Source organism: Xiphophorus couchianus, chromosome 14 (genome assembly GCF_001444195.1).
Source record: "Xiphophorus couchianus chromosome 14, X_couchianus-1.0, whole genome shotgun sequence".
In the NCBI taxonomy this organism is placed as follows: domain Eukaryota; kingdom Metazoa; phylum Chordata; class Actinopteri; order Cyprinodontiformes; family Poeciliidae; genus Xiphophorus; species Xiphophorus couchianus.
This window is the reverse complement of record NC_040241.1, coordinates 22,883,379-22,895,061: the sequence shown is the minus strand read 5'-3', so window position 1 is coordinate 22,895,061 and position 11,683 is coordinate 22,883,379. Positions and strand designations below refer to the sequence as shown.

At 38.5% G+C, this 11,683-nt stretch overlaps 2 protein-coding genes across 3 annotated transcripts in view; one reads left to right on the top strand and one right to left on the bottom strand.

Moving 5' to 3' along the window:
* Positions 1–11,683, top strand: part of LOC114156967 (myelin-oligodendrocyte glycoprotein-like) — a 1,059,483-nt gene that overhangs the window by 123,601 nt on the left and 924,199 nt on the right. The gene's annotated exons all lie outside the window — the stretch shown is intronic.
* Positions 2,036–11,461, bottom strand: LOC114156955 (arfaptin-1-like). The gene is made up of 8 exons (XM_028037600.1): positions 11,255–11,461; positions 9,211–9,329; positions 8,169–8,265; positions 7,576–7,694; positions 7,283–7,504; positions 6,187–6,344; positions 5,917–6,091; positions 2,036–4,862 (listed from the first exon to the last, which is right to left on the bottom strand). Exons 2-8 carry the CDS (start codon positions 9,316–9,318, stop codon positions 4,707–4,709), a joined length of 1,035 nt encoding a protein of 344 aa, XP_027893401.1. The 5' UTR covers positions 9,319–9,329; positions 11,255–11,461; the 3' UTR covers positions 2,036–4,706.

The window sequence follows — 11,683 nt, the reverse complement described above, 5'->3', positions numbered from 1 at the left end:
CACTGCATTCATCTCCCGTATAAAGGAAGACAAACTCTACGGCACACTGATGTCATTTTATTGTTTAAACCCTGAATTAAATTAAAACAAACTGATATAATTCAAAGGTATTTTTGTTTTGCTGTTTTTGATTAACATTTTTAAAAAACGCATATAAGCCGTTTTATTTTTAGATTCTGCTTTGCTGATTACAGTGATGACTCATAGGAATCCCCTTTTATCCCAAGCTTTAAAACAATGAAAGAAAGATGACTGTGTGATTATTTGTGGTTTATAATTATAATTAGATGTTTTTTTCATGGAAAACATGGAGCAGGAATTGAATAATAATTAAGGTCGGCCTGCATCGTGTTTCGTGCGCCCCCTCGTGCCCGTTTCAATGCGCTAACTGTAAACTAGCTTAAGGCTAACTTTCGTTTCAATATGGCCGCGCCGAAGAATTTGTTTTTTTGTTGCAAGACACACATGTACGAATGAGTTTAAAATCAATGGTATATGTAGCTCATACACTGTGAAACTCAAGAAACTTGAAGTGGTGTTAGCTTGTGGAAAGTAAAGCTTAAAACAATGTTCGTAAGAATTACCGTAAACAACGGCTATGGGTGCCGCCATTTTGAAATCCAGTCTACGTTTACAGGAACCCCGTTTCCTCGCTGTGACGCCCCAAGGTGACCCAGATAGGACAGGTGGGTTTAGACAACGATTGATGGATACATATTTAAACATATTTTTCGTCACTTTTTATTAAAATGTACTTATAAAGCCTAAATTTAATTTTTAGAAGCACTTGATTACCAACAACCTGTTTAAAGAACATGATGTTCACTAAATTGACATTAAACCTTAAATAGTTGCAAAAAAAATCTTGAAAGTTATTTTTGATTCGCAGATAAGAATCACAAAACAAAATTATTTTCAGATCCACAAAACTGTGAAGCATTTTTCAGGTAAACCACACCTCTGAAAGTACATTTAATTTAAAGTCGGTCATTTTATCACCTAGTGAGTGGAAATCATGTTAAAGCAAAACATGATTCAAACTTCACATGTTTTAAAATATATTCACATCTTTAAAACGGATAAACTAATGCAGAAATTAAAAATGCTTGATCCAAAGCATTTCAAAGGTCCAAAATGTAAGGATTATTTTAGAAAGTATAAACACCTTAACGTTTTCTTCACAGAGAGTCTCTTGACTTTAAAAGTGAAAGAAAAAGAGGAGGAAGGTGAAATCAAAACTACAGGAGAGTAGAAAGTACCTAAAAACCAATCAGTTGAACAAATCAATGTTAAAATAACAGAAAATCCAACAGAAATGTGTTGTCAGTAATTTGTTGGTGTATTTTACAGGCTAAACACACAACTTTCTATCAATAATAGCCAAAAAAAAACGTAAACATTTTCCAGACTTTAACCTCTAACTGTGAATCTTTCTAGATAAGGGTTGTCGTGATAATTTGTTTGATGCGAGTAGCTGAAACGCTGACACATCCTGACTCCAAAGGAGAAACCCCACGAAACCACCAACCCTGCTATTGATGCAGGAAAACTGGAAAAAAATCCAGGACTTTACCTGGATGAGAAAAATCCCAAACAGTAAACAGCCTGGTGGAAACAGCTGAGAAATATAAAAGTCAAAGAAACTGAGGAAATAATGCTGCATTAACTACTTACTATGTGTTTTAATAAGCAGATTTGAAGAAAAGGTAAAAGGTTTTCACCCTTTGCTCAAAGATGTTGATTTATTTTAATTAATTTCCAGCAGATTCTAACATACTTTTCACTTAATCTTATAAAAATGATGTCATTTTACTTCATAATGAACTTTTATGAAGTTTAGGTCACAAAAAAGAAAAACAAATCCACTTCAATTTAAAATTAAATAATACTGAAACAAGAATATAAACTGATTAAGTCAAACATCAAAATAATAGTTTGGGAGTCAAAAAATAAAGATTTTATCACCTGAAAATATAACAGTTTAAATCTGGAAGGTTTCCTGTCGCATTCTAAAATGAAAACCTTAAAACAAATCTTTCCCATAAACGTGTCATTTATTCAAGGCACCTGTTTGTTAGATATTGGCAGCTTAAACATAACTAAAGTCAGGACTTTATTGCACACAAGGATCCACAGTATTTGCATAGTTTGTCTTATTTTCGAGGTGAAAGACAGAAAAAAAGAAATACATTCATAGATACAAGAGCAAACAGAACAGAAAAGTCATAAGAAACACTTAAAGCACATAAAGGTTTGACTTTAGTAAACAAAATAACTCATTAAATCTTTAACATAAATCAATAATCTTGTCATTTAAAAGAGACATTTTGGTCCATATTTGCTCCCAACTTAAAGATTTGGTGTTGAAGAATATCTCAGATAATCGCTCTGAAATCTTCTAATGAATCAAATACTTCACTTATTCCCTCCAACAATGACAGCCTGGAAATAAACTGGGATTTTACTTTGGAGTACAGATTAAACTGAACAAAGTGCAGAAAGCTGTAAAGAATCTGGAATGTTAGAATTTAAGAAAAAGCTGGAAACTGGATGAAGACCAAGCTGAGATGAAAACATTAAAACAGGGTCGGTCTTTGCAGAGTCTTGGTGGAGATTTTGTGGGGATTATAAGAAAATACTAAGGATTCATTATTAAGGAGATCTCTTGGTGTGAGGTAGCTGACCATTAGAGATACTCAGGAGCCTCAGAGGAGTTTGGTGGGTGTTCGGGAGAATGTTAAGGACATATTGGGGACATAATTATGTTTTATGGAGCGTCATAGATCCACAAGGCTTTTAACAAACCTTCCTTAGGGAGGTTTGATTTTCTTGAATTTGCGGCTTCATTTTGGATATGAAAGCACAGTTGCCTCGTTTCCATTGAGCGGTCCGGTACGGACTGGTTTGGTCGGCTATTTTATGGTCCAGAACATTCCAGTTTGACTCTCACTGGGCAGGTGGAATTAAACCCAAACGATTAACGTTTCGTGATACTAGTGTGACGACTATCTGTTGTCTTTGTCGCAATCAGCAACGTTTTCTTTGTCCTCCAATCAATGGACCCTGTTGTGTGACGAAAACAGCTTCCCCCAAACTGAACCCTTGACCTAATGACCTACAACTAAAGGAGGAGCAGAACGGTGCTGTTTGGGTCGGTTGTATCTGCCACAAACAAAGCAGCACAGTTTGGTGAGAACTGAAGGCATCGCAGCATCCACATTGTCTAAAGTTTTCCACGTTGCAGAGATCCGGCCACGTTTCTCATAAATCATTGAGAACATAGAAGAGTCTCCATCCAGCGAAGGCGTCTTTAACCGCCGCTAAGGAAAGATAAAGTATAAACTTTCCCATATTTAGTTAGTTGGTGTTATATAGACTGTTACTAGAGAGAAAAATGTTACGGAATTGTCTTTAAAACGGCTCAACCTGCTGTTAACGCAAAGCTACAAAGACTTTAACGTCATCAGCATACGGTGATCTTCTGTTTCCCTTTATGGCTTGTAGAAAATAAGTTGTATTAGTTTATTATTAAACCTGATAAATAAGGACAAAATAAATCACAAAGTCTCATGTAATTAAAGTTGTGTTTGAAGAGTCACTAAATGAATAGAAAAATGTTTGGCCTAAGAATGAAACATCACTTGAAGGAAATAGCATTTTCATCCCACCATCTTTAAGGAAGTGAACAAACACAAATATTTAGTTCGAGATTAAACCATCATTGGAAGATTTCCAGCAACATTTAATTTAGCTGATAGAAGAAGAAAGAAATTAAAGAATTGCAGATTTTTCTGTTATGCAACCAACAGAACAGCTAATTGGTTGTTAATCACATCAAATATGAAGCTAAAGAGAGCTAAACTTTAACAAAGAAGAAGACATCATCAACATGAATACAAAATAAATTTCAGTCTTTGGTTCACCAAAACGAGTGTTACCGACACTCAGGTTCAAAATAAACCTCAGCATCTGAGATATGGCTTGATCCAAACTACTGGTCCCTTAAAGCTGGTAAAGGTGTTGAAGCTGAATCTGCTGCTGGGAACAAGACAGATCGTCGTTCCCTCAGCTGTCTGGAGTCAGAATGGAGGTTTGGTAATATTTTACTGAATCTTTATAAACTTTAAAACCTCATGCTTCTCCTCTGAATTTGGGTTCAGCTCTTAAAAATGATTTTCCTGAGGTGGATAAAGTAAATGTATTAGAAAAGATGTTTTTCAGCTTGTAAAGTCAGACAGCTGCCTGAGTGTTTAGTTTTCTAATAAAGGAAATGCAAACAGAGGTATGAGGTTTTAGTGGGCTGAGGACTGAGATCCTTAATCCACTCGGAAGTTGTTTTCCAGACACGGCGTTCAGGCACCTTTTGTGACTTTCTGACTGCAGCGGCAGCAGATTTTCAGAGTTCAAAGAGAAGCTTAATGCCTCTCAAAGGATTTAACGGATTTACCAAACAACGCCTTGAATCCAGGCCATCGAGGAAACAAAGAGGGTTTGTTGGTTTTCTTCCAATTAAATATGTGATTCAAAAACAGAAAATTCAATTTTTGAACAATAATAATTTCAGAACAACTTCATATCAAACCCAAATGTCCCTTTCATCACCCAAAATAAATTACTGTCCTTCTAACTCCCAGCTTTTAGAGCATAAAGCGAACAGAAACCTTTCAAACGCATCTTAAAGTCACTCAAACTGATCCTGATGCTCGTCAGCTCTCCTCCAGCCAGGAGGGGGCGTCAGCGCTGGCGACGCTTAGGTGTTCAACGGCCTGCTGCATGTTTTTCTCCAGGAAACTGTGACATGACAAGCAGTGAGCAGCGACGGCGCTGTGGAGCAGCCACAGCTGGTTGTGGAGGACCTTCACCTGCAGGCAGAGAGCGAAGCCACGGTTAATCAGCTCCTGTTCTGTCTTTAAACGGATCCCGTTATGCAAAATTTGCACGTTTTTGTGCTTCCATTTGAGTCTCTACTGATTCTAAAAGCAGACAAGTATTTAAAAAAAGCATCCAATCATTTTTGGGAATAAGGTAATGTTTTTTAGTGTCTGAAAAATTAGCAGTTTCAACAACTTTCGGAATGTAACATCATCTAGCAACCCAAGCCTGTTACCTAGCAACCTCCGAGGAATTCCGCTCGTCACTTAGCAACCCAAGCTGAGCTCCAGCACGTTTGGGCAGCTGGTTTTATTGCTGTACAATGGCTGCTGGAAAAGACAAGTGTTTTGTTGTTAACTTACCATCCAGAAACCACTTCCTGCATTCTTGTTTGTTGTGCAGCAGGCTCTACTAATGCTTTTCAAAGTTGTAAGGTTTTATAATTGCGCATCTGTTTGTAGCCATTTTCACGTGAGTGTAAACGTTCAGTTGGGGGGGCGTGGCCAGCAGCAGCTCCTTTGGATTTAAAGTGACAGAGCACTAAAACAGCTCATTCTGCTCAACACAGGCAGAACTGAGCAAAATGAAATTTCATCTAAAAATTATATTGTGCAAAAAAAAAAGTAACGAACAGAGAAAGATTGAGATTCTGTCTGAATGAGAAACTATATGTTTTTTAAAAAAAAGATGGGAACGTGTTCTTGAATATTTCAATGACAAGTCCAATAATGTGAACCCGAATGATGTAAGACTTTCAGTTTATATATAAATTGGTTACTTTTCTCATATAATTGCTGTAATTTATGTACATGCCTCCTGTTTTTGTTTTCTGTATCTGTGCTGTAGAAGTTTTGTCGTGTTATTGTCCTTTTTCTTTTCTGTATAAATTTTTAAAATATCTAATAAACATAATATATTAAAAAAAAGAAGCAACGAACTGATTTTATACAACCTGTTCAAGGAAACATAACGGGTCTCCTTTAAAGTTATGAGTTGTTGGTTTTGTAACTTGTATCATAAACAGAACCTTGCGCTCCGTCTCACCCTGTTCTCCTCCAGCAGCTTGACTTTGACGGACAGGTCGTCCCGGACCTTCTCGTACCGCTCCCTCTGGCCCTGGAAAGATTTCTGGGCCTGCTCCAGCTTAGGCAGGGTGGTGGCGTCCCGTGGGCCCATGTTCAGCTCCTCCAGGTCCACTCGGTACGCATCATACTCGATCCTGGACACCAGAGGGGTAAACATGAAGACCTGTTACCAGAGTTTTCAACCCTGCAGCGCCCCCTGCAGCTCTGTGGAGTTATGCGCTCCACCCACCTGGCAGCCTCGTACTGCTTGGCGTTGATCATGGTGTCCTCGATGGTTTTGTTCACCAGGGTGTTCATGTCGAAGGTGAAGGCGGTGATGGCCGACTGCAAGGTCTCTGTGCTCTTCGACAGAAACCTTTGAGCCTCAGCGTTCATGTCAAACTCCACCTGCGGTCAGGATAGGATGATACGACGTCTGATATGATACAATATGAAACAAACAAGTCTGACATATTACAGGAGATTCACACCAAGGTTGGACCAGGCTATAACTGAACTCTAGTTTGTTTGTCTAGAAAGTTGGTTTGTTTGGGGAGGTATGAATTATCAAAAAAGTGAACTTTGATCTCAGTCTTTATTTGGTTGAAGTGAACTCCGGTGCGGTTTCAGTTTATCTGTGAACGCCAAGTGGACCAGAGACCGCTCTAAAAGCAGGAAGAAGACTACAGCGCATGGCATTCTGGGTAAATACAACCAACCAAACACACAAGTCTAACGCTAGTGGGAGAAATGATTCGGTGTCTTTTACCAAAGTCAAAAGACAAAATCCTACAACTGCTAAAATCGGACTCTAGTCCATTTTTGTTTACATTTCATGAAGAAGAAAGTTTCGCTCAGCAGCTGTGGTTACATCAACGTTTTTGAAGGTTGATGAAAATGGTAAAATTCGAAAAATATTTTTTTGTTTGCTTGACAAAAAAATATTTTTGTCAAAAATATGGGGGAACCACCAACATTTATTGGTGGTTTCTCCACCAATAAAGGTTGATTTTCCTTCTTTACACATTTCAAACAGTTGAACAGAAACATAGCAAGTGTTTTCTTCAGAGGTTTTTGAGTCGTTTCCTTCATTAGTTCTTGGTGCAGCGCCCTCACAGGCGGGGAGGGGAACTTACTGACATCCAAACTTTTCAGTAAGTTTGGATTAGTTGACTCGGTGCAGTGTGAAAGAGAATCACACCAGCTGAAAATGTAACAAATGCTTCACTTTTGGTCCCAAATCAAGCCGATTCTACTGGACTATCGGGTGTGAAAACAGCCTAAGAGTAAAGCAGGCAGAAAACCAGCAGTTTGTTGTGGATCCAGTGGATTTCCTCAGGACTCACGTGGAGGTTCTTGGTTTTGAAGCTGAGCTCGGTGAAGGCGTTGGCCATCGTCTTCTGGGTGACGGAGAACTGGGCGAACTGATTGGCCAGCGTCTGAGCCAGCTTGGTCATGTGGTCGTAGCGCTGCCGGTCGTCTCTGAGCAGCTCCAGGCGCGGCTCCAGGTCCAGGTCCACCGTCCGGGAGCCGCGGCCCATCCGCTCGGCCAGAGCCTGCCGGGTGAACTGCGGCGGCAGAGACAGCGCCGTCAGATCCGGCAGCCGTGAGCGAGGCTGCTGGGTTAGGCTCCGCCCACCTTGTATTTGCTGATGCTCCACTTGCGGACTCGCTCCAGCTTCTCGCTGGCCAGGTTCTTGTTGCTGGCTTCGATGACCACAGGCCCACCGTTTGGTTTCTGGGGAGTGACCGTCGCCTCTGGAGACAAAGGAGAAATCAGTTTTCCTTTTTATTTTTCTTACATATTTTTAAAATTCTTATGTCACGACAGTGCCTGTCACAGTAAATATTAAATCAAATAACCGGATGATAAATTAAAACAATTACTGAATCAATATTTGTATTTGCATATAGGCTGGCATTATACATTTTGCTGGACAATAAATTCTCCCAGAAGTTGCTGCAATAAACGATAATATTGATGTTTTGAGACCATTTTCCAGTAATATCATGGTAATAGTATAATAACGAAAAAAACACATTATTAAAACTTTAAATTCTAATGAACATTTAGAATTGGAAGACATTTTTAATATCCAAAATAAATAAACAAAAACTACAAATAAAATAAATTATAAAGTCTCTGTAAACAAAACTGTCCAGTTGAAACCAAAGCACCAAACTTTTGTCATCCAGTTTTTGGCAGAAAAAAAAACAAACAATAACCTTTACCTTGGCTTTCGTCTGTTTCCACGGCGACCTCTGCTGCTGCCTTCGTCGAACTGTCAGTCGCGTCTTTACTAGTGTGGTTGGAGTTACTGTTTGCTTCCTGCAGAGAGAGAAAACAATTTATTCACACATTAAACCATCACTTAGTCCTGCTGCAAACACAAAGTTCAACACATTTTATGGGATTTTTATGGCAAAAACAACAAAAAGTGGAACATTATTTTGAAGTATTCAATCCAAGTGTATTTCATCAATATTAAACAATGTTACATGTTAAAAACAAAACAACAAGCCACTGCACTGAGTTACTGAGTATTAGCAAGAAAAACATGAAAACTAATTTTGTAAAGGAAACATTAGATGTCAGAAAAATTAAACAACCATTTTCAGCTATAAATCCACATTTCTTCACCGTTCCAGTCATCACCAGTTATCACCAGTCGTCTCCAGGCTTCCCACCGTCTGTGTGACCTTTACAACCCGGGGGGCCGCCATCACTGTCATCCATATTAGATGAAGCTAAGCTACTCCAGTTAGCTGAATATTATTGCTGTTACTCAGAGTTTGTTAGAACTAAAATAATGAAGCTAAAATAAAACAAAAATATTTGAGATAAATATTTTTTTCTCAAATTATTCTCTAAACTCTAATTTCAAACTGTTTCTGAACGCATCACGGCCCCAGCAGTAAGAAGTTCAAGGGTCACGAAGCTAACCAATCGAGTTAGCCCGGATCAAAACCCATCAGGACTGCCATATTGGATATTACTCCCTCAGCTTGGGGTCAGAGAGGTCAGAGGTCACAGGAACAGCCACCTGACACAGATGTTGGTGCGTTAGATTCTGCAGCAGAAACACAGGAGGGTGAGGTCGGTCCTCACAACAGCAGAAAGACTCAGCGCTGCTGCGTCGCATTAAGGAGACGGAGGAACGCGTGATGACGCAGAACCAGCCCTGATGCGCCTCAGCAAAGGTCACATCAAACTCTGTTCCCTGGAAACGGACTTAAAAACGCTCCGTCTCATTAGTCCAAACGCTGGTCTCACCTTTAAGTCCACGTCGTCATGACGTCTCTCCTCTGGAGGCGTTTCTTCTTCTTCTGTGGTGTTGCACGCCGCAGCAACGTCTCCGTTCTCCTCCGAAGCCTCCATCATCTTCCTAAAGTCTAAAGAGAAAAAAATTCAGCTCAAAGTTTAAAACTTTTTATTAAAGACATTTAATTAAAGGTCTGTTACTTTCTGCCTCCTCTGTAAAATACCTTAAATAAAATATCATCTGCTTAAAAACAAGATTTAGTTTAACAAATCAAAAACAATAAACCAACTTATGAGATCAGAATTTCGGTCATTTTACTGCTTTAAGGCATCAGGAGTAACTTCAACCAACTTTAATTTCTAATCTGTAACTCATTTATTTACCAAATAAAGATTAGAGTATGTGACAATAAATGTGAATTAATTGAAGCACAAGTTTTGCTTCAAGAACAATTTGTAAAAACAAGACATCAGCAGCACTGGTTTGTTTTTAGTTTATATTTTAATCAAGCCAATAAACTGACTCGTGACTCATTCAGGTGTAAATTATTTACCTAATTTCTGTTCCAATCCCATCAGTCTCACTAATTTATCTCAAACATCATATTATGTCTCCCTCTGGTGGTACAAAAGCACATTACATCCACATCTTTCTCCATAAAACCGTCTAATGGCTTGAAGCTGGTAAACGCTGTGAGTCAGCGGAGGCCGCAAAACCCTGCAGTTCTGATGCGTTAAAACCTGCTTTCATCAACAGGACGGATCTGAGGTAACGTCGGCGCCGTGGGTGTCCAACATGTGGTGCGGGGGCCATTTGTGGCCCTCGGACTGACTTTCTGCTGACATTTTGTTACAAACTTTTATAATAAGTCGATCCACGTTTATCCAGAAACTTTTACTGAAAATCCGACTTTGCGTCACTCAAATTAACTTTTATATAATTTGTTAAACTTGGCTAAATATAACAAGCGTTTTAAAAGAAAGTGACCCAAATCCTGCTTTTATAACAAAATTAATTTGTTCAACCAAACCTGAAAGAATATAAAAATAATGCCTTAATGCCTTTTTTTTTAATTTTAAACACAGCAAACATTAAAAATCCTTTGTAAATTTTGGATCTATGCTGATTTTTCTTTTGTTTTTTTCTACAGAAAGCAAAACAAAAATCAGACGACTTTATTTTAATTTGATGTTTTTGGCCCACAAATACTTTTAACTCAATGACTTTGGCCCATGCCTGCACCTCCTGTCACTGCTAATAAACACCTTATATAGGCTGAGTACAAAGTGCACAGATCTCATCTTTGATAACTCATAACGCTGACCTTTGACCTACACACTATCCCGATGGATCACATCTGCTGTTATTGAGCAACTGTGTGTTGAAACGTCAGGTTGCAGCATAAAACCATGACAGGAACAAACTGAGCCCTGCAGGTGTTTTATCTACTTCTGTTTATGATAAGGAAGATCTTTGCTACTTCCTCTCAAAGTTGTTTATTTATTAAAATATGACACTTTAAAACCAGAACATGCAGAGCAACAGGTTACTATATAATGAGCATTATGCAGAGGTCTTGAATCAACCCTTCATTTCCTTATATTGTCCTTCAATCATCCAGATTTCCTTGCAACAATCTATAAAATAATCTCCAGTATTTTTAAGGTTTTTCGCTACTTTTTACAATAATTTAGCAACATTAAAGCTCAACAGAGACTCACAAAGATAATCTTTAGATAAATCTGCTAAATGTACATCATAAGACTCAGTAAGACAGGCAGAAATAAGATTTAAAGACATATTTGAATGAAGCATGAAAACAGTTTGAGTGCAGTTTCCCTGATGGGTGTGTTCGTTTCAAAGATCCCCTGAACTTTACTTCCCCACAAACTTTAATTCACAAATTCACAGAAAACTGAGCTTTAGCAGCGGTACGTTGACCGTTATGACCGTTAAAAAAACACAACCTCTTTGTGACATTAAAGCAAAACCACAAACAAACAGGCAACATCACACCTACGAGCTTTTCTCTCCTGTCTTTCTTTTCTTTTTTACCTGTTAGAAAAAGCGACTCCTCCTGATTTTCTTCCTCTTGTCTTCAACTTTCTACGTGTCGGGTTATCCCTACGTCTTTGCTAACTTTTTATTTTTGCAAAACTATGAAAGAGTTTATCTAAAAAGTTAGCGTTAAGACTAAAGTGGCGAAAAAAAGCGTCCAACGCATCTCCCGGAAGTGTTTTCTGAAAGGATTGTTTGTTGGGCGGAGCGTTCGGTTTATGCTCCTGGGTTCACCGGAGGGGCGGTGATGTTCGCAGGTCACAAGCGGTGCGTTTGGTTTTCGTCTTTTTTTTTTCTTTCTTCAAAACATTTCATTTGTCTTTTGTTACAAAGACAAATTAAAAGACAAACTGACATCAGCACGAAATTAAACAATATTACACAAAGAAACAGTAGCAAATTAAATTATTAGACAAAAATAAACTT